Source organism: Camelus bactrianus, chromosome 3 (assembly GCF_048773025.1).
Source record: "Camelus bactrianus isolate YW-2024 breed Bactrian camel chromosome 3, ASM4877302v1, whole genome shotgun sequence".
In the NCBI taxonomy this organism is placed as follows: domain Eukaryota; kingdom Metazoa; phylum Chordata; class Mammalia; order Artiodactyla; family Camelidae; genus Camelus; species Camelus bactrianus.
In genome coordinates, this window is record NC_133541.1 from 12,170,469 (window position 1) to 12,196,209 (window position 25,741).

At 48.6% G+C, this 25,741-nt stretch overlaps 1 protein-coding gene across 1 annotated transcript; it reads left to right on the plus strand.

Moving 5' to 3' along the window:
• The first annotated feature begins 443 nt into the window (after positions 1 to 443).
• OTULINL (OTU deubiquitinase with linear linkage specificity like) lies at positions 444 to 25,538 on the plus strand. Its single transcript, XM_074356375.1, has 8 exons — positions 444 to 650; positions 18,198 to 18,357; positions 18,444 to 18,475; positions 18,582 to 18,673; positions 19,424 to 19,573; positions 21,657 to 21,785; positions 22,697 to 22,966; positions 23,763 to 25,538. The coding sequence occupies exons 1-8, from the start codon at positions 587 to 589 to the stop codon at positions 23,934 to 23,936; spliced, it is 1,071 nt and encodes a 356-aa protein (XP_074212476.1). The 5' UTR covers positions 444 to 586; the 3' UTR covers positions 23,937 to 25,538.
• The last annotated feature ends 203 nt before the right edge of the window (positions 25,539 to 25,741 follow it).

Genomic DNA, 25,741 nt, shown 5'->3' on the forward strand with positions numbered 1-25,741 from the left:
TTTGCCCAATCTAGTGGACCGGGCCCTGGGCCAACAGCTGGATTCCAGTCTCGCCCTCCCAAAGCAGTGACCCATCAGCGGTACGGGCCAGGGAAGGGAATCCTGTCATCTTGCCAGGGGAGGGAAAAGGGACCAGTCCCCTCTCCCACATCATGCCATCCACCAGGTTTCTTTCCTTCCCACTCAATGGGCCTTCGATGTGAGGGAGGTGCGGGATCCGTCCTGATGGAATTCCCAGAATTTTCCAAGAGGCCGCGCTTGCATCCCACCAGAAGCTTCCCGCGCCTCAGCGGAGCAACCAGCGTCTCCGAGCACCCGGGTCTCAAAACACAGAGGGCGCGGAAGCCCCGCCCATTCCACCAGACCCCGCCCTCTTGGCCCCGCCCCTCCTAGTCGCGCCCTCCCATTGGCGACCCGGCAGGTCAGTCAGCTCCCGCCCGGGGCGGGAGCACAGACTGCGGTCTGCACCCCGTCCCTCCCGCGCCCGCCTGCCTCGGGGAAGCGAGCCGCGGCGCCGGCGGGCGGCCGCCGCGTCTGACAGACCCACTGGCCGAGGCTCTGCGCCCGTCGGCAGCACGCGGCCGGCATGGCGGCGCGGAGGAGCCCTCAGCAGGAGCAGGAGCGGGAGCGGTCTCGCGTCCCCGCCGCAGGTGGGCCCTGGGCCGGGCGGGGCTGGGGGGCGGTCTCCTCCGCCGGCCGTCGGCGCAGCCCAGGGCGATGCCCGCGCTACGAGGGGTGGGAGCTCCGGGGCGCGCGAGGATCCAGGTGCGCCCCTGACCTGAGCGGGCTGCTCCCACACACACCACCTGCAGGGTTTGGGGGGCCGTCGGGGGTGGAGGTCACATCTCAATAAGGCACTACAGCCTCGGGAGGCAGAGCTGTTCCGGGAGAGGCGGCAAGCGACCCGCTGAGGCAGAGCAGACAGGTTCCTGGAAAGAGAAAGCCCTTCCTGCCGTCTGGGGTGCGGTGGGGTGGGGGACACAGGCAGTGGTTGGGGTCGGGCCCTGGCGCCCAGGAGCGGCGGTGTCCCCTTCTCGGTGTCCCCTCCAGGAGCTCGATTGTTGTCGGAGGGAAGTAGACGGGTTTCGCACTTTGCTGGCAGAGGATGTGGCCCACACCTTCGCAGCAATCGAGACTCGATGAGCAGCAGAGAAAATCGGGCTTTTGAAACAGAAATGTCACCAGAGACAAGAGTAGCAACAGAGTATGGCCCAGGTCGCTGAGGTCGCGGGCGCAGCACCTGTGTCGCAGAGTCTTCGTCCTCGGCGGCGGGAGCTGAGCCCTCACTGCACAAGTAAAGGGTGTTTTCCTTCCCATCCTTTCCGTCCCAGGTCTGAGGAAGATGAACATGGCTGCTTCTCAGTTTTCAGGATATTCCTGGCTCTGTATTTCCCTGGAGGCCACCCCAGGGGTGAGAGCCCACCAGTGAATTTTGGGAGCATGCCTGTTCACAGAGTTAGGGCTCTAGATACTGCAGGGTTTATAGGAAGTTGCTAGGACTACTTATTAATTGGGGTTCTTGGTCCCAACTTTTGCTTCACGTAGCAAGCTGTTGGGTGTGGTGGAAAACAGCACTTGAGTCAGGACCCAAGTTCTAGACATTGTTCTGCCCAGGACTGTGTGCCTAGAATCCACCACAGCTACGGACTTCTGGGTCCTTGTCCACAGATTGAGGCCATCGGGCTGGCTGATCCTCAAGACCCTTCCCAGTCTAGAAATTCACGTACCTCCCACTCTCACAAGTTTGGAGAATGAACTCATTTTTCAATCTTTCTGCACCTTCCATTATTATAGAATTAGCCAAATATTTCCTGTGGGTGTATTCATCTGAACTTTTTATTATGTGACTTTCTTCCCTTCTCCCTGCCTTATTTTGGCAGAGAAAGCACAGTTGGAAGTGGGCACAGCTGGAAAAAGCTGGTTTGGGAGGCGGAAAGGTGTCTACTCTGGGCTTAATGTAATCCCCAGGAATTTTTCCTTCCGATTCACCAAGTTCAAGGTGTGCCAGCACTGTGAGCGCAGAGAGAATTCTTTCCTCAGCTGCAGCCTATGGGCACTGCAGTTGGCGTGCGGCAGTGGAAGAATGTGATTCAAAGATCAGGCTATGGAAAAGTTTTTTCTCCAAAACATAACCTCCAAGGACTTAGGAGCATAGTTTCCCTTCTTCGCTAAAAAAAAGTTTTAAAACCAGTTGCCAAAGCTGGGATGGGGACAGGTTTTTTAACCTACCCCCAAGTCTTTTGATAAGAGACCATGATTCACTTTTGAGATTAACAGCGAATGTTAACAACTAACATTTGACAATAAAAAACAGACAAGAGCAGAAGAAAACCCACAGAACGGGTAGGGATGGAAAGCATTTTTTGGTAGCCATTTTTGCTATTTCTCTTGAAATATTTAGATATGGGGAATCTTGAACTAACCATTTGTGCACAATATTGTGGGAAAGACAATGTCAGAATCAGACGATTAGACCGAGAAGAGGCACAGAAGGCCAGTTGGTGCAGGGCCTCAGACCCCTGAGAAGACAGGAGGAGCCGGGAAGACCCGAGTAAGCTCACCAATCTCAGCCTACCGCCCGCAGTCTGGCAAATTTGAGGAGAATGTGCACCCCACACTCCTTGTGACTCCTTCTGCCTCTGGCCACCTGCAGGGTTGTTAACTGTTCTGATTGGCTCAGGTGCTGCTGTGGTTTCTCCTCACTGTCCATCTCCATTTGTTCAGTAGGTGAGAGGGTAGAAACAAGGCTGCGAGGTTTCAGCCATGTTCTCAAGACCTTCAGGACTCCACGTGGTCCCCAGGAGCTGGCTTAGGGGACAGGAATGCCCAGTGTGGGATGCGGGACCCAACAGCTGGGTCCCCCACTCCAGCTAGACATGGAGCAGCTCTCTTTGGTTTTTCTTGCTTTCTTTTTTATTTTATTTTTTCTGTTTTATATGCTGTTCTGGCTAAAATTTTTTTTGGGGAAAAGAATCTAATACTAAACAAAAAGTTTAGAGAGAGTAGTAATGACTGATATTTTCAAGTGCTGCTGTCTCTGTTTATTACATGCAAAGGGCTTAGAACCATGCGTGACCCATGGGAAGCACTCAAAGGTTAGCTGCTATCCTTATGATTGTCATTACCTTCCACTATAAGGTAGTTGTTCTTTTTAGCCCCATTTTATGAACTGAGTCGCATACAAACTTGTATAAGACCCCCCGCTTCCTACCTAGACTGTTCTGTTAATTAAACTGTGAATTCCTCAATATTGTGGATTCCGGTATTGCAAAGCCATTCAAGGGTGATGACTTTATGTCTGAAGCAGGTGTTTCTGATGCCCCCATCGCAGTCTTTGGCCTGTTCCCTTGGTAATCACAGGTACTCTCCTGTGCAGGCAGGTGAATTTACCTGGTGGGCGCTTCTGTGTTTTACCAGAGGATGGGCAACAGATGGGGTGATGAGGATTGTGGGGCACACACCTTCCCTCCTCCACGCCGCCTGCAGAGGGGTGCTGAGAACTGAGCTTACGCTGGACCCGGGGCCTTCAAGGCCTTTGCTCTCAGGAGCCGACCCCCGAGCAGTGGGCGCTGGCAGTGGCCAGGGTGGCCACAGAGGAGAAGTGTGAGCAGCTGCGGTGCTTTGTGTGACAGTTGTAACCTTAGAGAGAAATGTTTTCCCTTCTTTAAAAAATAATTTGAGGGCTTAGGAAAAAGAAAACAAACACTGCAATTAAAAACACATGCCCACAATAGAACTGCTTAAAACCAAACGGCTCACAGCTGATATTTTTCGCCAGCCTGCTTGTACAACTTTTATACTTCTATGCTTACATTTCTGTGAGATGGATTAAATGCCAAATAAAATGTAAATTTTGGTTCCATATGTTTTAGTCAAGTAGAAATTCTTGATTGGCACAATCACATTTTTTAAAAATTAAATTTGAAAATGAGCTTTTACCTGGCTTGTTGGCCTGGGCGGGTGCTGGCCCGTGTGTCTGCAGCCCCCAGGGCTGGCCCTGCCACAGTCACAGTGGGGATTTGTGTTCTCTTCATGAGCTGGACGCGGAAACACTGTCCTTAGATAGTCTGATGTAACTTTATAGCCACCAGCCTGCAACACTGGAATGGTCATGGAATTTGCTCAAAGTTTCCAGCTAGTAGGTGGTGGCCAGGATTCAAGCCCTGGCAGCGTGCCTTCACCCACAGCAGGTTCTTAACCACCCGCCTGCTTCTGTCCCCTGCAACAGTTCAGGCTCGTACCTGGGAGCACTTGGTTTCCAAGGTTACCTCATCACATTTAAGCTGTTCTAAAGTTAGGCTGGGTTATTTTCAAACCACTGTTGTTGCTCAGGATAATTCACAGGTCTGGTGTACATGAGAAGAGAGATTTTGAAAAAGTCATTATTATCGAGCTAAAACTTCGTATGTTGTTCTTTATATGTGGTTTTTAAGTCTCTTATGTACCTTAGAGGAGTTAATGGACTAGTGTATTTGACCTTTCTGTCCTGTCCACTTGAATCCTCTGGTAAATGTTGAGTTATTTAGGACAGTCTGTTCTCAGAACTGAAGTTGTATACACATTTGTTGGTTTGTAATTAATTTGATGGAAGAACATTTAAATGTCACTTTACAATGAATCAATAGGGAAAAGTTTTTGTTTACACACTCATTTTTGCAGTGATCTTTTGTTGTAGTCTTACTCCATTTTTTTCTGTTTTTTTCAGTTAATTGAGCCAGAATAGACAGGTGCTATCAGGTTTAAAATATGAGGATAATAAAATGTTTCTGTTCATTTCTAGGAGACTAAGGAGTGTTGTCTGTTAATACTGTTGCTGGGATTCCCAGATAATAAACAAAAATCCCAGAAACCGTGGCATGGAAAATGCTACACTCAATGAATCTCTGAATTAAGAATTTAATAGTAAGTCTTTTATTGTTGATTTAACCATGTGACTCTGAGCCTGTGTGGAGTTGTTGGATGATAGATAATAATTTAACACACTTTGTTAGCTCTTTTTCTGCTTGCTCTGTTACTGATTTTTAAGGAATATTAATTAGGGTTTGTGTTCTGGCAGAGGGAGTGATAATGCAATTGTAAATCGGTTTCTCCAGAGAGTCATGTCCCAATTCAGGGAGAAGCAGAATCTCAGCCCCCTTCCCCCAAGTGGCAGCGGCTGCCTCAGATCCCTGGGCTTGGTCTCTTGGGAGGGGGGTGCCCAGTTACTGCGGCCCCCAGAGCGGTAAGATGCCTTCCCCACCTCGCCTGGCCTGCGGGCGCCCGCACTCTGGGGGTGGGGGGCCTCCGTGCCGCGGGCCCTGCCTCAGAGATCAAGCTGGACTTCAGATGTCGAGGCCGGAACAGCCAGAAGGGACCTAGCAGACTGGAGGTCCTAGTCTCAGCTGGTCAGACAGGCTGTCCTGGAGGCGTCGCCCAGGCCTGGGGTGGGGAGCCAGGAGCCCAAGACCATCCTCAACCCTTTTTGTAAATCTTGTTAATTGTAAATCAAATATAGCTGTCTTTTTCACTCTGAAAAAAAAAAAAGTATCCTGCCCTCTCTTGTGCCCATTACCATGGGCATGAGCCCCTGCTCCCTCTAGGTTTGGGGAGCCTCGGGGGCACACACCAGTTCCTGAGTGGCCCAGAAGTGGAGGTGGGCAGGGAGCTGGTTGGGGAAGCTGGTCGGGAATGTGACCTGAACCCTGTGTGTCTCTCCCCTAAGTTGGCGCAGAGAGGGTTCCCTGGAGCATTTAGTCTCCCGAGTTGAAGAGAAGTGGACTGAATTTCTTGCCTGGTGAAAAGAAACACCCTTTCCTGGGTCTTAGAGTAACACCAGGTGCCTCGGGGGGTCGATGGGTTGAACTGTGACAAGGAGGCCTGAACGTTGCTGTGCGATCTCTAAAACGACAAGAAACCTGAGTGCCCCGTGTCCCCAGGGTGGCCGGCCAGGACAGGTGGGAATGCTGGGGAGGAAGCAGAGCAGCTGATAGGATTGGGGTGGAGGGAAGAGGGTGGAGGGAGAGATGACCCCCATGGGTGGCAGGGGGTGAGCAGGGTCACCGGTCACATCCAGATGTGAAGGGCTGGATGCCACCCATGTCAGCAGCGAGATCAGCTCATTGTCATTTTACTTGGCACTTAACAAATGAACTTGGAGTTCAGGTCACAGCTCAGGCTGGCTGCTCACCTTGAAATGCAAACATAGCCCATGGAACTATTAATACAAGTGTTGGGCCCCTCAATTTTGCACCTGAAGCAGGGCAAGGCTTGGGTGTAGGGGTTCCTTCCTCTGAAATCTGTAGGAGAGAGAAAACTCACTTGAACTGAGAGTTTTTTAGGTCAGTTTTATCCATGGTGTATCCCTCTATTTTGTTGCTTGAAGATATTTGTTAAACTCAGTTTTGGGTACTCAGCTGATTGTCATGACAGAGGACTGGTATAACCACCGCTTGTAGACCTACCTTGCACTGTTCGTTCCTCATGCAGTGATATTCCAGCATCTTCTCCCACATGTGCTTCATTGGTTCACAGTTTGGAGCCTGGAACACGTGATGCTATAGTTCTCCCTCCCCTCCCCCTCCCCCTCCAGGCTTCTCAACCTTCCTTTTTTTTTTTTTCTCTTGCTGTCATTTTTAAACTGGTCACCTCCACAGAATCCCTTGTGGAAGAGGCTCTTTATCAAAACTCTGCTTTCAGGTCAGCTGGTGTAGTAGATCTGAGAACTCAGCACACACATCTGAGGGTTGGCGTATTTGCTGGCGTCTGTCAGGATATCCTGTATCTTCTGCACACGCTCAGGACATCTTTCCTGTGGTGCAAGTTTTGAGTAATGCTTTGGTTTACTTTAACTTCAGTTATTTCACAACTACGTAAAACCCTGTGCCTTGTGCCCCAATGTGACCATTCCACCAACATAACTTTGAAACACGTTAACATAAAGAGGCCTTTGGAGGGTGGAGGGAAAATGGTGGTTAATGGCCTGGCCTCCTTGTATTGGTTTATAAGGGAGGAAGCTGAGGTCCAGAGCTGCTGGGCTCTTTAGGACCAGACTGGGAGTTCCTGAATCCCTGGTGCCTGCTCATTCCACTACCTGGAAACCATGCCTCTAGGTGACCGCCTTACAGCCTCACCCCCTGCTTTATATTTACCTGGGTGTAATTAGGGAAAAGGAAAACACCCTGATGGCTCATTGTTTCTGACCTTCGTGTTAAAAGTCAGAAGGGACCAGCAAGATAGAGGCTCTTAGGTAAGATTAGGTATGGTGGAATAAAAGAACAACTCCAGATAAGTGAATCGAGTTTACTCCTCTCATGGCAAAGCTCAGAGGTGGCTCTGCAGGGCTGCAATGGGCTCCAGAGTATCAGAGATCCGGGCTCCTTCCTCTTGGTTTCCACTGTGCGTGGTTTTCATGCCCACAGTTACTTCCTGATCCAAGATGGCTGCTGAACGTCTGTCATCACACTTACATTCCAGCTGGTAAGGAGGAGGAAGGGCAAGGAGTCCACACCCCTCTCAACAAAGCCTTTTGAAAACTACACATAACACTTCTTACTGGGAAGTCACTCACATGGCTGTGGCCAGCAAGTAGGGAGGGTGGAAAGTGGCTTTTATTCTGAGTAACGATGTATCCAGCTGAAAGTCAGGATTCTGTTTCTGTGGAAGAAGACAGAACAGATACTGGGGGAAGTGGGCAGTGTCTGCCGTGGAGACACATGGACTGGGTCCTGACTACACCGATTCATTTTATTTATTCAACAAATATTTCACATGCTTAGCATGCAGGAGGTCCTGGGTTCGATCCCCAGTACCTCCTCTAAAAATAAATAAAAATAAACCTAGTTACCTCCCTTCCCCCAAAAAAGTAAAATAAAATAAATTTAAAAAAATGTATTAGCTGTCTACTATGTGCCTCGGCACCAAAAAGCAGAGAAAAAACAGACACAATTTCAGTCCTTAAGACCTTTACCTACTCAGGGAAACAGACACTAATCAAACAAACACCGTTGAATAAACTGTGATAAGTGCTGTGAAGGAAAAGGACACCCTGTGCTGTGAGGGAGCATAACCGGGATTCGATCAAGCCTGGGGGTTAGGATTGGGTTGGGGAAGCTTTGCCGCAGGAAGTGACATTTGAGCTGAGAGCCTGAGAATCAGTAGAGTGAGGAGTATTCCAGACAAGGGAAAAGCAGGGGCAGAGGCTGGCGAGAGGCAGGAGTGAGCCCTGCTGGAGGAACTGAAGGCGGCCCGTCTCCTTGGAGCGAGAGGAAGAGGTAAGAGACAGGGAAGAATCAGGGTCAGGCTGTGGGGGGCCCTGGAGGTAGGGCGACCACCCATCCCGGTTTGCGTGGGACCCAGGATGTCCTCGGATGAGGGACTTTCAGTGCTAAAACTGGGAGAGTCCTTGGAGTTCACATTAACAGTTGGGTTCCTTTATTATTAATTTCAGCAAAGTTCCTTGTTAGGTAGGCATAGCTCCCAGCCGTAGAAAAACAGCAATTGACCAGTAAAAGTCATCCCTCACCCTGGCCAGAGGGAAAGAGTTCAGAACACAGGGAGCACTTCCTTGTAGCTGGGTTACATGACCAGTGAGACGCTTCCTTATCTGGCATGATTTCTCTTAACGGTAATCGTGGAAATTAATTGACGTGTGATAATGTATCTGAGTGTAATGTAACCAACAGCCACGGCTGGAGGAAGCCTTGACTTCAGAGCAGTGATTCTCAGCACCGGGGATACACTGGCATCACCTGGGAGCTTAGAAAAAAGACGGGGCTCTGGGCCGCAGGCCAATAAATCAGAAAATCCAAAGGAGGAGCCCGGACAAGTGTGCTCCTCTGCTCCGGAGCAGCGCCTCTCAGACCTGCGTGTGTGCGTGAATCGCTGGGGCTCTTGTGGATCCGGGATTCTGCTTCCGTGGGGCCCAAGGATCTGTATCTCTGAGTGCCCAGGTGGCAGTGATGTTGCCAGTCCACAGACATCGAGCACAATGCTCTGTAATGTTTGACGAGTTTGTTTTGAAGCCACTGGTTTCTTTTTAGGAGAGTGGATCTAAAGCACCAGGAGAAGGTAGATGGGTCTGTGAGAGGAGGGAGAGGATGAGGCTGGGGGAGGAGGGCGGGAGGCCTGCCCTGGGCTGCCCGCCGCAGGGGGCCCATCCCGACTCCTCAGTGGGTTCCCTCGGTGGCTGGGGTTACAAGGTGAGGCCGGTTCCTGGTTCCTGGAGAACCAGCTCTCCGAGGCCTCTGGCTGGGACGGTGCAATAGGTGGTGCATCTGTGCCTCTTACGCTGGTTTAGGGGCCCTTCCAGCCCATGTCCCTGGCCACCGGGATGCGGGTCTCTCCTACAAGTGAGAAAAGCCAGAAAGATTTTTAAATAAAAGATGACACATCCATTGAATGTAAAAAGCAAAACAAAACAAAACAAAACAGCAAACACACTGCTGGCTTCAGAGTGGAAAATGGCTTTGGAGGAGGGAAGCCAATTAGAAGGATTAGTAACCATTAGCAACAGAGGCCAAAAGACTCATTATGGAAAAATCACTGCGGGGCGAAAGTGAAGCGTGGCTTGCCTCAGAGTTACCTTTAGTTCTCTCTGGGTCACATGTTTACAAATGATTTGTGTTGGGATGTGGAAAACAAGCTTAATCTTTAAAGGTCTAAGAGTTAAGAGACGGACAGTGCATCACGAAAGCCATGGCAGCTCGCGGCAGTAAGGCGAGTCCGGTAATGTGACATTTAGCAGGGATGTGTGTCAGCGCAGAACTTGTGCACATGAGCTGGGTAACCCCTTGCTTCCCTTCCCAGGTTCTGAAATAACTGAAAGGTGGACACAGGAGTCAGGGACTTTTTAAATGTCAGCTCGGTAATAAAACCCATTATGTCTTAGTTGTGTGGCCAGATGGGCTTGTTAGTGGTGCCTGCACCGCACTCACCCCTGAAAGGTCAGGCCTCTCTCCCACAGAGACAGCCGCCCCAGGGCACCTCCCTGCCGGCAGGCAGAGCGGGGAGGAGAGGAGGGGGCCAAGTTGAGCAGATGCTCTGACACCTGCCATCAGATAAGGCTCCCTCTGGAAGGAGTAAGGAGGGAGAGAGGTGGGTGGAGGCCAGTGCCAGGTCTCCAGGAAGGTTCTTCCATCTGGAGGTTTGAGGAGAGCAGGATGAAATTGCCTGCCCCCTCCAATTCAGCAAATGGGGAGACGCACCCCAGCAACTGGCCTAAAGGGCTTCAGGCTGACGGCAGGCTGCACGTGAGCTGATGGCTTTTTTATTTCTCAGCCAGTCAATACAAATACAATCACAGGCAGCATCAATTTGAATGCACCATCTAGAACAAGGTTTGTCCATCTCGGTACATGGGCCGAATCCGTCCAGCTCAGTTTTTATATGGCCTACAACCTATGAATGCTTTTTACATTTTTTAATGGTTGGAAAAAAATCAGAAGACGACCACTATTTGCTGACATGTAAAACTTACGTGAAATTCAAATTTCAGTGTCCATAAAAATGTTTTCTTGGAACACTGCCCTGCTGTGTATTGTCTGATGGCTGCTGTCACTCTGTCGGGGCAGATATGAGTAGCTGGGACAGAGACCAGATGGCTGGAGATGCCTAAAGTACATACTTTCTGACCCTGTGCAGAGAACTTGCTGACTCCCAAAGGAGAATGAAGAAGTGGTCATGTTGTTGAATTCTCTCCGGGTTGGGTCACACTCAGGACATTGTGTTCTGACCTGCGTTCTCCCTTCCGTGTGGAGTGGGTCCCAGGAAGTGATGGAGCTGATGAAGGGACCCCCTGGCCAAACCATGTCATGTGAGGACTGGTGGAAGGAACGGGGAGTGTTTGATCTGGAAGAGAAAGTCATGGTGGAAGTGACAGCTGCCTTCTGAGTTTGTGCTTATTAATTGTTTTGAATTCTTGGAACAGTTACTCAGGGAAGGCAGTTGTGTAGTTAATTCAAAGGGCACTGACCTTGAGTTAGAATATGTGGGTTCAAGTTCAGGCTTCTGCTCGTTTCCCTGGGCTTTAAAGATGCAGTGTGCATGTGACAGCCCATCAGGTGGCCAGGTCCACAGTGAACTGAGGTTCAGCTTTCATCTCAGAGGGGCTTCTGGCCAGTAGGGGACACAGTTGTGAATACCCCGAACTGGAAACGACCTGCAGTGCGCATGGTGTGCAGAGGGTGAATCTGGGGACAGATTTGTTCTGCTGAGGGGCTGGTGTGAATCAGGCCTCGGAGAACAAGCAGGATTCCAGCTCCTTCAGCCCAAAGCATCCTGTGATTCTGTGAAAGATCTAAAAGGTTATTGCGTGGAAGAGGAATTGGAGGTGTTCCTCGTGACCCCGGGGAGTAACAATTCAAGTTATGGCGACATATGAAGCACCTGTGTGCTCTTCCTGTGGAATCCACAGCAAGAGACTTCGGAAGCGTAGTTTTTTGGTACCTGGGCAGCTGGTGATCATTGGTCCTGGTGCTGCGACTTACAAGTCTGAAATAAAAGGGGAATTAAAAAAAAAAAGTTGTGGTGACAGATCTGGTCACACTAGCCTTTTGCTTAAAACCTGGCGAGGCCTTTCCTTGTTCCTCAGTCTGACATCAGCATCTCTAAGGGGATCTAGAGGCCCTGCTACCCTGAGCCTTGCGGGCCCCCTCCTTTTCCCGTCTGCGCTCTGGGTCTCCGCCCTGCCTCACATCCTTGGGGAAGCCTCCCCGGACTCCGGTCCAGGTCAGGTCCCCACGTTACCCCTTGTCCTCGGGAGCGCTGCCTTGTCATGCTCCAGACACACTAGGACAGTCCCTCCATGTGTGAATCAGTGCGGCCACCGCTGTGGCACCAGCTCTTGGCCCAGTGCCTGGCCCACTGGAACAGCTTCATCTGTAGTCAGAGAATAATGATAGATTTGACCGACAGAGAGGGAGACATAACGAAAAGGAAAGGGACTCCCACCCGAGGGCGAGGCCCACCCTGAGACATGTGGAGACACATGTCATGACGTGATGGAGGCAGATGGCGGCTGGGACCCCGCCGAGAGCTGGCTGGTGCATAGTGCCTGTGTGATCACGAGCACGCTCAGGGCTTATAGTGTTTGCTTTTCAGCGGTCCAGCCCTCTGTCATCACTGTGGGTCTGCGCCATTGGGAAGACTTTGGGGATCATTGAGGCCAAGTGATTTGTCTGCGGTTCTGCAGCTGGAAAATAGAGTCCTGGGCTTGTTCTGCCAGTCTGCTGTCCCCACCAGGCCAGGGCCAGGGCGCCTGCCAGGCTGGATAAAGTGACCTGGAGTTTTGGGACTCCCCGGAGAAGGAATTACAGCTTGCTCTCCGATGGACACTCATTCCACCTACAGCTTTTGTGTTTTTGTAGCTGGGTTGGTTTTAAACCTGCTCCACACAGTTCGAAAATTAAAGTGGTGGGTTGCATTGAACATGCCTCAAGATGTGCCCAGTACATGAAAAAACCCCGAGCCATGATCTTATGAAAAACACGCACACAGTCCTGCCAGCATTTGGCAAGGAGCAGTTCCCTGCTGCTTTTGCTGACTCTTGGCTGGCAACAGCCTTGGGGGACGCGTGCCCAGGCCTGTGGGATTGTGCGAGGAGCACTGTTCAGTTGGTTGCATGACGGGGCTACCATTGGGTGTCTCGCTGGTCATGACTCTCAAGATAAAAAGCTTTCCCGCTGGTGGTTCTCTTCCTCAGTGATACTGATCTTGTAGTTGTGGGTTGCTGCACACATTGTGAGGTGGGAGCCCGTTGTTCCTGTGCTGAGCAGGATTAATACCTGAAATACAGAAGCGTAGAAAGTCTTTTGACCTCACCATTTCAAAGACTGGTTAAAAGGATATGTGTTCTGAATATTTCCCCCATAGTGGATACAAAAGCAACCACCTCACCTATGGTTTTGCAAGAGTCTTTTCATTGTGCTATGCTGACTTTCAGAACGTCTCGCAGTCTCCCCGTGCTCTAAATTATTCAGAAGCTTGACGGCCTCGCAGGATCTGTTCTCTGTGTTCATCATTCTGTGTGCATATTGCTTGGCTGAAGTGCTTGGACCAATGCAGCATAGTTTGCTTTATCCTCGAGCCTGAGTTTCTCAGAACTCACCTCCAGGAGAGATGGCCCACCTGAGCATCCAGCGCACGGGGCCTGGCCTGGTGTTACTCTGTGTCCTGGCCAGAGCCTGCCCCAAGGCTGTGCTAACCTGTGGGCCTGGACACGCTGCCCGGTAGCCCTTCCTGACCGGAGGGCATCGTGCCACCAGACCGTGAGCTCCCTGGAGCCAAGGCCTGTGTCTTCTCACTTCACTGCCTGCCAACCTGGCGTGGCGCCCAGTCCAGGGTGGGAAGAGGTAGTGGAACCAGAGGGCAAGGGGCAGGAGGGAGGAGGGGCTTCCTGGGCCTCCTGGTCCACTGTACCTGGTGGTCTCAGTTGACATCTCTCAGCAGTGCCCCAGCCTGCCACAGAGGTGTGCTCGGCCATTCCGGGCTGGCTGCCCCTCCCACCCCCTCACCCTGTTTGCATCCTAACCCCTCAGTCTCTCTCTTAACCCCCTACTCTCCCATTTCTTGCTAGTTAGCCAGAATATGGCATTGCAGCCAAGAGAAATATCTGTTGTGTTTATTAAATTCAATGTAGTATTTTTCACTTTAAAGTGGTTTTGATTTTTATTTTGTTTTCACTAGATTACCAGTTTATTATAAAGAGATGTAAGTCAGGAATAGCCAGATGGAAGAGGTGCACGGGGTGAGGTGTGTAGGACGGTGCGCAGAGCTGCCATGCCCTCTGGGCGGGCCACCCTCCCCACGCCTCCGCTGTGAAGCTCTCATCTTGAAGTTTTTAAGAGGGTGATTTTACCATGTGATGTGTCTTCCCCCCTCTGCTAGCTCAGACATCAAGATTAAATGGCCTTTTCCGTCTTTAGCTCGGGCCTAGCTTCCCCTTCCGAGGCCTACTCAGTGGATCTTGATCTACCCCCTCTGCTTTGGGAGAAAGTCCGTGGGCCGCACACAGGTGGCGGGGGCAGCACAGAACCCCAGGGCAGTGCAGATGTGGGTAGAGAGGAAGGGCCACGTGCTGGGGTGGCGCTGGGAGTAAACTGGGAGGAAGTGGACCGAGCCCTGTGGCTGGCTGCTGGTGGGATGGGCAGGTGGGGAGGGCGGGCTCTCTGGACCCAGAGCATCACCACGTTCCCATCCCAGAGGCCACCCGCCTCCACGAGGCTCCGGGGAGAAGTGCTGTCGGCGTCATCACTCGGTTTCCGGCTCTTCAGCGTCTTTTAAGTTTTGTTTTCAGGGTTTTTTTTTTCTTTTTGGTTTCCTGTTTTAATGTTTGAATTATTTCAGTTTTGGTAAATTTTAGAGAACGGAAAAAATTCTAAGTAGAGTTTTACCACAAAAACACAGTGGCTTTTTTTTTCCCAGTTGTAGTCAGTGGTCCCACCTGCCGTGTACAGTCCAGGCGGTCACATACGCGACTTCAGGGTCAGGTCGCCACGCTGCCAGCTTCAGGGACATGTGAGCTCCTCAAGTGTTACGTCTGATTGTACAGGTTGGGGCCTTGGCAGGCTTCACTGCTGATGACCGGAGGGTGCAGGAGACCCAGTTAATCCACTTCCCAGTGCCACAGAAATGCCCTGGGCCCATCTGGTGCCTCATTGCACCCACCAGTCAAGTGGGCCCGTCCCAAACTATTAAAAAGAAATTTCATTTTTGTGTCTTGACAAGCACGAAAGAGGATCAAACCTGTAATTCCTGGCAATGCTTGTTTTCTGCCTCTTCATTGCCCCCCCCCCAATCTCTTGCTCTTGTTCTCGCTCCCGTTTACTCTCCAGGACCGAATCCCTGCTGGTGGAGTCTCCCCTCCTGTCCTGTTAGCCCAGTGGGCACCCCCAGGCCCGCTCCCTGGTGGGCAGAGTGAAGTCAGGTGGGCGGTGGTGGCCGCTCCTTGGAAGGCTGGCGGAGGATGGGACCCGTGAAGACGCTGACATGGAAGATTTTATTCCCTCCCAGCTGCTTCTGGGGAAATGAGATTTGACTCAGGAGATCATCAGAACTGCAGCCACGACAGTCTTGCTCAGCGCCTCGCTGCTGGTGCTCTCCTCTGTGTCTGTTGTTCTGAATTGTAATCCAGTTACTGACACACCCAGGAGGCCGTTTTACAATTCCCTTTTTAAAGTCTGAATTCCACTTGCTGCAGCAGAGCTGATGTGCGATTCACGCCACTCCAAGGCGGGACAGGCGCGTGAGGCGGTGTGGCTCCCATGTCACGTGCCCGTGCCAGAGCACTGGCTCTGAGGTTTATTTAATCTTGCTCTCCCTCGCGCTGTCCTGGGCTGTGCAGTAAGGGTGATGAGATAATGGTGGACCTGGGCTGGGCGCTTGCCGTGGGCCCGATGGCGAGCTCCCACTTCTCCAGCGTTTCCTGCAACTGTCACAGCAGAGGCAGATGCTGCAGTGACTCCGTGTCACTAGGGGAACCACAGTGAGAGGAGTCCTCCCCGTTTACCCAGTGCTGGGCCGCACACTTCCCTCTGCGGTTAAGGAACAGAAGCCTGGGGCGGTGGGGTCACCCACCCCGTGTATACAGTACACACGCAAGGGCGGACGTCCCTCACACCACAACAGCGTTTGCAGGACCCCAGCAGACAATTCCCATAAAACACTTAGCACAGGGTCTGGCACAGAGCAAAAGCTCAAATCGTAGCTCCTTTAATGATCAGTGAGGTCATGCTTTTTCCTACTGAAACATTCTGCTTCCTCTCCTTTGACTTAGAAGCCCCACTCCTGGCCATGTGTTCATGCTAGATTACACGAGCACCACGGGCTTGTCTGTGAGCCCGCTCTCGTGTGGCTTCCTGAGTCCTGCCTCCAGGAGGCTCCCCGATACCCACCCCTGCCCCCGCCACATGCTCCCTGGCTCGTCTCGGCTTGAGATACTTGACCGATACCTGTGGGAGTGTTGAGTGGAGGGAGTTAGTCTAGGTCTGCGTGGGGAGGGGGTGGTGAGCCCTCACATGTCATTTTCTGATAAGTGATTCTATCTCCCTTCCTTGGGTTGGAGGCGGGGTTTAATTTCAAGGGCTATAGGCTAGGGAAGTGTGTGCGTGTGTGTGTGTGTGCATGTGTAGGAGTTAGGAGACCAAAATCTGCAGTGGGTCCCCGTGGAAGCCCCAGGCAGCTGCCAAGAGGCCTCATGCTCAGAAGAAGGCCCCATTTCAGGGATCTCAAATCAAATGCCCCAAGGGGCTGGGCAGTATCTTTTAAGAATGCAGCATGTTGGCTGGAGTCTGTGACAAGTTAGAGCAGGGCCCCCCAGAAGGGCAGCCGCCTGTCCCTGTCACGGCAAGCCCTCCAAATCTGCACAAAAATGAGGGCAGCGCAGCGGGAAGCAGGCAGATGCTCTGAAAGGCTCTTCACAGAAGAAGAGATGTGGACATGTTACCACAGTGAGAAGCCACGACCTGGACTGGGGTTTCGGAAAACAGAGGCTCCAGTGCATGTGGCAGGAATGTTGACTGACAGTTTGCTTTGGAAGGCACTTTGGCAATATCTGTCACAACTGGAAATGTGCACATGCTTTGACCCAGAGTTTCCTCTTCTAGAAATCATGCTAAGTGTGAAAGCTACCGTGAGTCCACAAGGACTGTTGGAGGAGAATGTTGGTCTCAGCAATGTTTGTAAGAGTGAAAAACGGGAAACGACCCAAATGCTTTATGTCCTATGTGATGATCTATTTTTATACTGAAATATTACACATTTGTTAAAAAGAATAATGTAGATCTAATGTAATGACATGGAAAGGTGTCCAATTTGTGTGAAGAGAAAACACAAACTGTAAAATGTTGTGTAATATAGTCCATTTCCTAGCTTTGAAAATTCAGGGTTTTCAAAGTTAGGAAATCAGTCTGAATTAATAAAAGTCTAAATTAGAAGTGTAAAGGCATGATAGCTTACATTTTTCAACAGTTCACTTAAAAATGTCTCCTAAATACCTAGGTAGGAGTAAATGTATAATTGCTAATCATTTGTCCTAAACAGGTAAGCGCCTGCTTTTGAAAATGTCCTTTTAAGTAACTGTAAATATGTATATTTTTATTTGCTGGTAAGTTCTTTCTCAATGGAGAGTATATCTGTTTCTTTCTTGAGAATGTATATCAACTTTATTGAGATATGCATATCAAATATCCATCCAATCAAAAATGCTCAAATGGTAGCGTCCGAATCCGTGAGGCTTTCACTGCAGTTAATTACTGGAAGTTTACTAAACCGTGGGCCGCGGAGGGGAGGGAACTGTTTCGCAATGAACCCTAGGAGGTTTGGCCACTGTTCAGAAGTTCTCCTCCTCATTTGTACATCAGCGCTTTTACATGCTAAACGTAGTATCATTCGGACCCTTCCGCACATAGTAAAATATTGCAAGTGTGCAGTTTGCCCTGTCCCTCCTGAACTTTCTCTGTTGTCACATCGGGAGTCACAGTGTGCCTGTAAGGAGCACACCTAGCTCTGCCCATGACTCTGCTACATGGCCCACTTTTTGGGATTGCTGCCCCTGTGCCTGCCGTCTGAGTCTCGTCGTCTGTGTTAAGGTGACACCACATGTCATGGCCCATAATGACAGAAGGATAGCAATGTGGAAAGAAGTGGGTGGCGGCGGGGTGGAGGCCCCCTGGTGTGGTGGACTCCTGCAGGCTGGGTGCCAGGCAGAATCCTTGATCATGCTTGGATTTAACAGATTTTCTACACAATGCAAGGTGTATGGGGCTGGTTCTTAAATAATTTCATTCTGTCTTCCCCTAGTGAGATCAGTATTTTTACTCTCATATTAATCAAGACAGTTCAGGGTAAAAGAAGTTAGGTGTCCCACAGTCACTTCTGCATAAGGAAAAACGGGTTTTAAATTTGGGTCTGAGGGATGCTGAAACCCATGCTCTTTATGTCCCCTATTCCTCTTGAGTTTTGAGGAACAAAGATATTCTTATATATGACACTGATTATGAGACAAGTAGGCATTTCCTTAATTTTTAGACTGAATTTTTGAATGCTTTAAAATACTATTGATACTATATATTAATATTATGATAATATAATGATTATATAAGTCAATGATAGATATTTTGCAGGTAAAAACTATCCAATGTGTCTTGTTTTTCCCTATAAACAAAGCAGACTTGTGTAATTGTTATGTGTTTTTCATTATTATTATTATTATTAAATTTTTGTAGGAAATGACCAAGTTCACTCCTGGACACTAGTCACCAGCCAAGCCTTAGATGCCGCGTGGAGGGTAGCAAAGGGCTCCGTGACACTGGCCGTCTCCCTGCTGGCGGCTGCCCTCTGCTACTTCAGAAGGCTGCATTTATATTTAGGGCGCCGGCTGAAATGGTACGTGGTCATATCCTCTTTAAATTTCACAAATACCCTTGCTATCAAAACAGAATTTTGACACTATCGTTCCCTTTATCTTTCAGGTGGATTGGATATCTGCAGAGAAAATTCAAAAGTAAATATTCTCTTGCCTACGTTTCCTTATTTTTAAGGTGCAGAGAGGGTTTGGGAAGGGAGAGGAAAGGGAAAGTTCACCACCCTGTATTTTTGATTTGGTTCAGGGAACCTCAGCGTGGAGGCGGAAGTTGATTTACTCAGTTATTGTGCAAGAGAATGGAAAGGAGAGACGCCCCGTGCCAGGCTGATGAGGAAGGTGTGTCTGTTTACACAGCTCGCGGAGGATGGAGAGTTTTGTGTGTAAAACCCAGGAAACACGTGTTCCACTCCGTTTTACCCAAGATCAGCTAGTACCACGTGTGGCGCCAGGAACAACAGTGGCTTCTAATCAAAACTAAACAGCTGCTAGACGTGGCCTTCGGGCCTCTCCCCTGAGCCAGTGCCTTCGAGGACTTGGGTAGATTAGGTCTGTGATTTCAGGACACTTGAGCGTTGTACTCTATTCAGCCCTCCCCCGGCCAGGCCTTTTAAACATCTGCACGTGCAGTGGAGACTTCGGCCCTGGAAGGGCTCAGGCACTTTGACATGAGATGTTTTGAGGAATTTAGAACTTCCCATTGGACCAGTCTTGGTAAATACTCCCAGCAGTGCTGTCCAACCTTGTCACTAGCAAAAGCCAAAACAAAACAAAACATTATTTAAATGATTCTTTAGCATGGTCTTAAAAGTATATACTAGTATTCTTCACTGCCATCATCTCCCCAAAATGACATTCCCTAACTCTGCGCTTCCAGGGATTTATTAACTGAAACAGCATGGCACGGACTCTATTTGCACAAAAGTCACTTTAAAGTTGCACGGGGTCACGTTCATAATTTATACTTGTTTTGTTTCTGCTGTCCACTTTGCTTGGCAGAAAGACCTTGCTGAAGTTGCAGTGAATTCACTTTCTCTAGTCTCTTATCCAGTGGTATGAAAAACAACTTTTTCTTTTTTGTGCCGATAGGCGTATGAGGAGCTGTTCTGGCGGCGGCGGATCAAATGTGTTCGCCAAGTCAGAAGAGACAACTACGATGCGCTAAGGTCGGTGTTATTTCAGATCTTCAGCCAGGGCCTCTCTTTTCCATCCTGGATGAAAGAAAAGGACATTGTGAAGGTACGTCCTCACACAGAAACTTGGGGAAAGTCCCACTGATGGGCACCGCAGCCCAGATGCTCCGGGTCTTCTGTGGGTGGCTCGGTGCACAGGGCGCCATGAGACTGAAGGTGCTTTAGCCCAGTCCTCTGTCTCACGTGTCAGTTTGCAAATAAGTCATCTCAGAAAGATAGCTGCACTCAGTTTTGTTTGTTGTTAATGCTGGCATTTTTTTCTTGAGAAGGGCATCTGTCCTTTGTAAGTAAGGTGGTCTACTGAAATTACCTTTCTACCATGTGGTTACCTGAGTGTTGACAAATGCACACAGTGTAACCCCCACCCCAGAGATGCCCTTGTACCCCTTGACTGTCAGTGCTCCTCTCACCCCCAGCCCCGGGCAGCCACTGACATGTCTTCTGTCCCCCTAGTTTTGCCTTTTCCAGCCTGTCGTCTAAATGCAATTATCCAGTGTGTGGCCTTTGGAATCTGCCTTTCAGTTAGCAAAATGCATTTATAGCTCATCCGTGTTGTTCTGTGAATTTGTACTTCAGTCTTTATGTTGTTGAGTGGTGTTCCTTAGTATGAATGTAGCACATTTTGTTTACCCATTTGAAAGGTGTCTGGATTGCTTCCAGTTTTTGATAGTTATGGATGAGGCTGTTATAAATATTCCCATTCAGGACTTGTATGAACATAAGTTTTCATTCCTTTTGGGTAAATACCTGCTAGATTATATGATAGGTTTATGTTTAACTTTTAAGAACCTGCCAAACGGTTTTCCAGAGTGGCTCTGGCATTTTGCATTCCCACCAATAATGTCTGCTTTCCAGTTGCTCCGCATCCTAGGGTTTTTGTTTGTTTTTTTAGCCATTCTAATAGGGGTGCATTTGTCTCACTGTGCTTTTAGTTTATGTTTCCCTAATGGGTAACAATGCTGAGCATCTTTCCATGTGCTTATTTGCCATCCATGTTATCTTCCTGGAGAAGTCTCTGTTCAGATCTTTTTACCATTTTTATTGGGTTCTTTTTTCTTTTTTAATTGATTGTTTTGAGAGAGTTATTCTGAATACAAATGCTTTATCAGATAAGTCATTTGCAAACATTTTCTCCCAGTCTGTGCCTTGTTTTTTCATTTTCTTAATAAGGCAGCACATTAAAAAAATTTCTTTTTATTGAACTCTATAGTTGGTTTACAATGTTGTGGTAATTTCTGGTGTACAGCTAGGCAGTATATTTTTGATTTGTGACCTTAATTTTTATTCGAATGTAGTATGCCTAACCACAGATGCACACTTAAGGATGGAGGAGCAAAGAAATATCAAGTATATGCATACATATGTATGTATATATATAACTACACACGTTCTAATTCCTTGGCATCTTTTACTTAGAATTGTTTCTATTGGCAGTTTAGTTTCATCTAGCAATTGTCAAGTGTATGCTGTGTGCCAGCCCTGCTGCTGGTTGCTGAGGACAGACAGTGCTACAGAGGCCCTGGGCTCCACAGGCTTGGCCAGGTGGGGAAATGCATCAGATGCCCATGGCGGATCAGATTCTCATGTATTCCATGATTGTATTTAATCCCAGCAAGAGTCCTGCACAGTGGATAGCACTGTCCTTGATTTACAGTGGAGGATGAGGCTGAGGGGTTGAGTAACCTCTCAGCAGGGGAGTGACAGAACCAGGTTTGAACCCCAAAGTGTACCCTTCTAAAACCCACGTGCTTCCCGATGTACTATGTTACTGTAACACACTGTACTGTATGTACTGTATGTTACTGTAACGCTGTCGGGTTAAAAACAATTTCTAAAGAGATATATCTAGGAAGTCTGGGAAGTGTTTTATTCAAAAAGATAAATTGTTTTTGTAGACATAATTTTTATTTAGGTTTTCCTCCATTGTGAAATTGTGAATTAAGAGGATGATCCAAATCACTTAATCCAGAAATCTAAAAAAAGACTACATGTTGTTACTTAACTGCTGTTATAGTCTTTTAAAGTGAAGAGTGCCGAATGAGATAAGATTATCTGCTGTGACATATTCCAGACTGTGTGTAAGACATGTTGAGACACTGATCACTGTTGGCATCTACTTCCTTTTCAAGCTTCCTGAAAAACTGCTCTTTTCACAAGGTTGTAATTGGATCCAGCAATACAGTTTTGGTCCTGAGAAGTATACAGGTTCAAATGTGTTTGGAAAATTACGCAAATGTGTGGAATTACTGAAAACACAGGTGAGTGTCTGGGGGGAAAGACTAGGCATGAAATCACGCATCCAACGCGTAACCGCTGCCTCTCCTGTCAGGCCTGTCACTTCCTGTCCTGTAAGGAGGAAGTGTGGGCAGAAAAACTCTTCCAGGAACCAACCGTCTCCTTTCCTATCCCTTCTCCTTCCAAGTCATGAACAAGAGCCACGTTCTAGGTGATTGTTGTTAGGCCTGTTAATGGGTTAAGGGGGCTTTTGTGGGCTGGCCAGGAAACCTTGACAATCATGTACCTGTGTTTCCCCGGAAAAATATGGTGCGGGATCCAGACAGGTCACTCAGAAATGCTTTTCTGGGCTATTAGTAACTCAGGGACAGCTCACATGTTATGATTTGACTAAGAGTTTTTCCTGCCTTTTAATAAAGACATAGGTTTTAGATTGTTGAAATGAACCTTCCCTGGGAAAGAGTACATTTTTCTGCCGCGTCTTTCTGATCTGTAACACTGGAATTCAAATAGTATTTGGCCGGTACGGCTATTGTGAGGACTCAGTGAGTGAACACAGGTGGAGTGCTTTAAACTGTGCCCTGGCACAGTGACTGGTGAAGAACACCAGTCAGCACTGTTTGTCTCTGGAGCATCCCTTGTGTAACCCAGCCACCCGAGAGGTAGTTTTAGGAAACTGACTTGTTTAGTATTTTACCTTTATACGTGGTGGTTTTTTGAAAAAAAAAAAAAAATTTCATTGAAACTAGTTTGTTACTGTAAAAGTAATACTTCGGGTTAAAAAAATCAATGTCTAAAGATATAAAATGAAAAGTTAAAGTTCCACTCCCCTCTGTTAATCTCTGGTTTGTTTTATAAGTGGTTTAAAAATTACGCAGTGGTGTACGTATTCCCCTGACCCTTCTGAGTGTCACTTCTACATCTGTGTTTTTAGTGGACTGAATTCAGTGGGATTAAGGATTATCACAAGAGAGGGAGTATGTGCAACAGCCTTTTCTCTGATGCTCTACTGGAATATAAACTGTACGAAGCTCTGAAGTTCATCATGCTCTACCAAGTCACTGAGGTCTATGAACAAATGAAGACTAAGAAGGCCATTCCCAGTCCTTTCCGGCTCCTGTTCACCAGGGAGACCTCCTCCGATCCTTTGAGCTTCATGATGAATCACCTGAATTCTGTAGGCGACACGTGTGGACTTGAGCAGGTACACGGGGCAGAAGATTCGTGTGTGTTTAGTGAAGGACGATGGTGGTAACGCTTGAGCACAGAGGGGTGTGGGGCTAACGTCCAGCAGTGATAAACCCAGCTGCAGAGAGGTGGGGGCTGGGGATCGCTGGCCCTCCAGTGAGGAAGGGAAGCGTGCTAAGCCTTCGGGCCGTGCCGGTCGCTGCGTCATCGCAGCCCTGTGGCCGGTGAGCAGCAGTGCCCGAGCCTTTCTGACCTTCATGCTGCCTCTCAGGTGGGAACGGCTCCTCCCACAACAGGGGTTGCCCAGGAGAATAAGGACCCACTCAGGTCACCCAGTTGGGAAATGAGATAACATTTGGGAAAGCATGTGGTTACTTACTGCAGATAAATAGAAATCACTGAAAAATTTAAAATCCACACAATGCTTTTGTATCCCCACAGGAAAGGAGTTTTGTTTTGCTTTGCTTTCCTAAGAGGTGCTCAGACTTATCTGACATTTCAATAAACATTGATTTAAAACAAATAACTAGTTGGAAAAGAGTAATTTTTATTGTGAGCATTTATTTTTTATTAGTTTCTTTTTCAAATAGCTCTCCCTGTACTTGCTTCACACTCGCGTCCAGAGGTGCCCCCCGCTCGTGCCCGCCTTCCCTGGGGTGGACGCTGGCTCCCAGCTCTGTGCCCGCCCCGTGGTTCACGTGTGGGTCTGTCAGCAAGTCTGTGACCCAGCTGCAGAGGAACACTCTCTGTCTGCTGGTGGGAGGCAGCAATTTGGAAATGTGTATTTGTGACCTCTTTCATCTCTTCCCCAGATTGATATGTTTATACTTGGATACTCCCTTGAAGTGAAGATAAAAGTGTTCAGACTGTTCAAGTTTAATTCCCGAGACTTTGAAGTCTGCTACCCAGAGGAGTCGCTCAGGGAGTGGCCGGAGATCTCCCTGCTGACCGAGAATGACCGCCACTACCACATTCCTGTCTTTTAAGTCCGGCTGGACCAGGCACCAGCTCTCGCCAGTGACAGTGCTCACACGAGATGTTTCTCAAAGACCAGAGCTAGTGCTGCTGCCACTGAAGGAATGGGGAGCTTCCTCTCTGGGATTACAGGTACACTGGATGCAAACTCAAGTGCCTTCCCTTTGTCTTCCGCGATTTCCTCTAGAGCAGCTGCACTAATGTATTTGTGGGTTGCTGGTTTGACCTTGTTCCTAAGGGCTCTGGTCATTTCACACGCAGCAGGCCTTTAAGAGCACAAGAATGTTTATTTTGAACAACAGGAAAAAAAGCGGGAAGAAAACAAGTAGGGGAAAAGGACTAAAGGGAAAGAAAGAATTTGTCTGTAACCTTGCTGTTCTTAAGAATCTTGTCTTTGGCTGATTTTGGGATCTGCAAAAACATGCCCTTATTTTATAAAGCATTACCTTCCCAGGAGTCTCTATGGTATTTCGACTTTCCAGGATCGTTTGATTAACTTTAAAATTGTGTGTATGTGTATGTGTGTGGTGTTTACACTCACACACATACAGGTATAGTTTTAGATATACATATAAACACATACACACATAGCCACTACTCTGTGAGGTTGTACAGTTTGTTTTATATCTCTTTATGTTTTTTGCTCTGGCCTGTTTAATATTGCTTCTGACCAGTTTAATAGGTTTTATATAAATTAAAAAGATACATTCTGTAGATTGAGTCAATTAAATGACAATTACTGAACTGTCACAAAACTGTTAAACTGGCGTATTTAATGTGTATTTACATGTGTATTTAACGTGTGGTAAGTAGCCTCACACTCCCCACCCCACCCCCGCCAAGTGTCTGCATCCTAACCCCCAGACCTGTGAATACCGTTGGGTTCAACAGCAAAGGAGAGTAAGGTTGCAGGTGGAATTAAGGTACTAATCCATTGACCTTGAACTAGGGAGAGTAGTCTGCGTGCTCCAGGTGGGCCCAATGTAATCACAGGGGTCCTTAAAGGTAGAGAGGCACTTGGGAGAGTGTCAGTCGGAGGGAAATGTGAGGTGGGGAGGAGCTGTCAGGCGCAGCAGCACTGGCTCTGTGACTGGCACCAGGCACAGGAAGGACGTTACTGCGGTTACAGGAAGCAGCCACGCGCCGGAGAGTGGGGGCGGCCCCCGGAAGCTGGAGAAGGCCGGGGAGTGGACCCTCCCCTAGAGCCTGCAGAAGGGAACGCGGCCTTGACAGCACTTTGATCTCAGCCCTGTGGAACCCGTGTCGGACCTCTAACCTGCAGGACTGTAGGATCGCACACGTGTGGCGTTTAGGTCGCTAAGTCTGTGGTAATGTGTTCCAACAACAATAGACAACTAATGTCCTCAGGCTGACTACCTTTTGGTCGTCTTTATTTTGGACATACTTCCCTAGTTTACTTTGGTAATCTTTATTTTGGAGGTACTTTGCTAGTTTGTTTCAAATTTCAATAAACACAAAATAACTTTAAAAATCTTGGCTAATGACATACTACTTCAAAGTTACGAGCCCCTTCTAAGGATGACAGCGTGTTTGATGCTAATGTTCTCTCACGTTTCTGTATTTTTACTATAAATAAAAAGAGGTCTGTTCAATGCTGTGGTGTATGAAAATCAGATTCGGGTTCTCTTGTAAGGGGGATAATCACCTGTGTGTATTACATAGGCAGGTTTTGCCTGTGGTCATTTTGTTTTCTGGGTGAAGAGCTGGAGAGGAAGGAGCCCCACCACGGGCCTTTGCGTTCCTTTCACAGCCACACAGAGGAGGCGAGCCTAACTGATCTCTACAGCCCCTTCCT

Excerpts from the sequence above, each read along its gene's own strand:
- OTULINL (XM_074356375.1), top strand. The coding sequence starts at position 587 with ATGGCGGCGCGGAGGAGCCCTCAGCAGGAGCAGGAGCGGGAGCGGTCT. Across the intron at positions 18,674-19,423 it reads GTGCCAGGCTGATGAGGAAG|GCGTATGAGGAGCTGTTCTG; the intron begins GTGTGTCTGTTT and ends TTGTGCCGATAG. Across the intron at positions 22,967-23,762 it reads ACACGTGTGGACTTGAGCAG|ATTGATATGTTTATACTTGG; the intron begins GTACACGGGGCA and ends TCTCTTCCCCAG.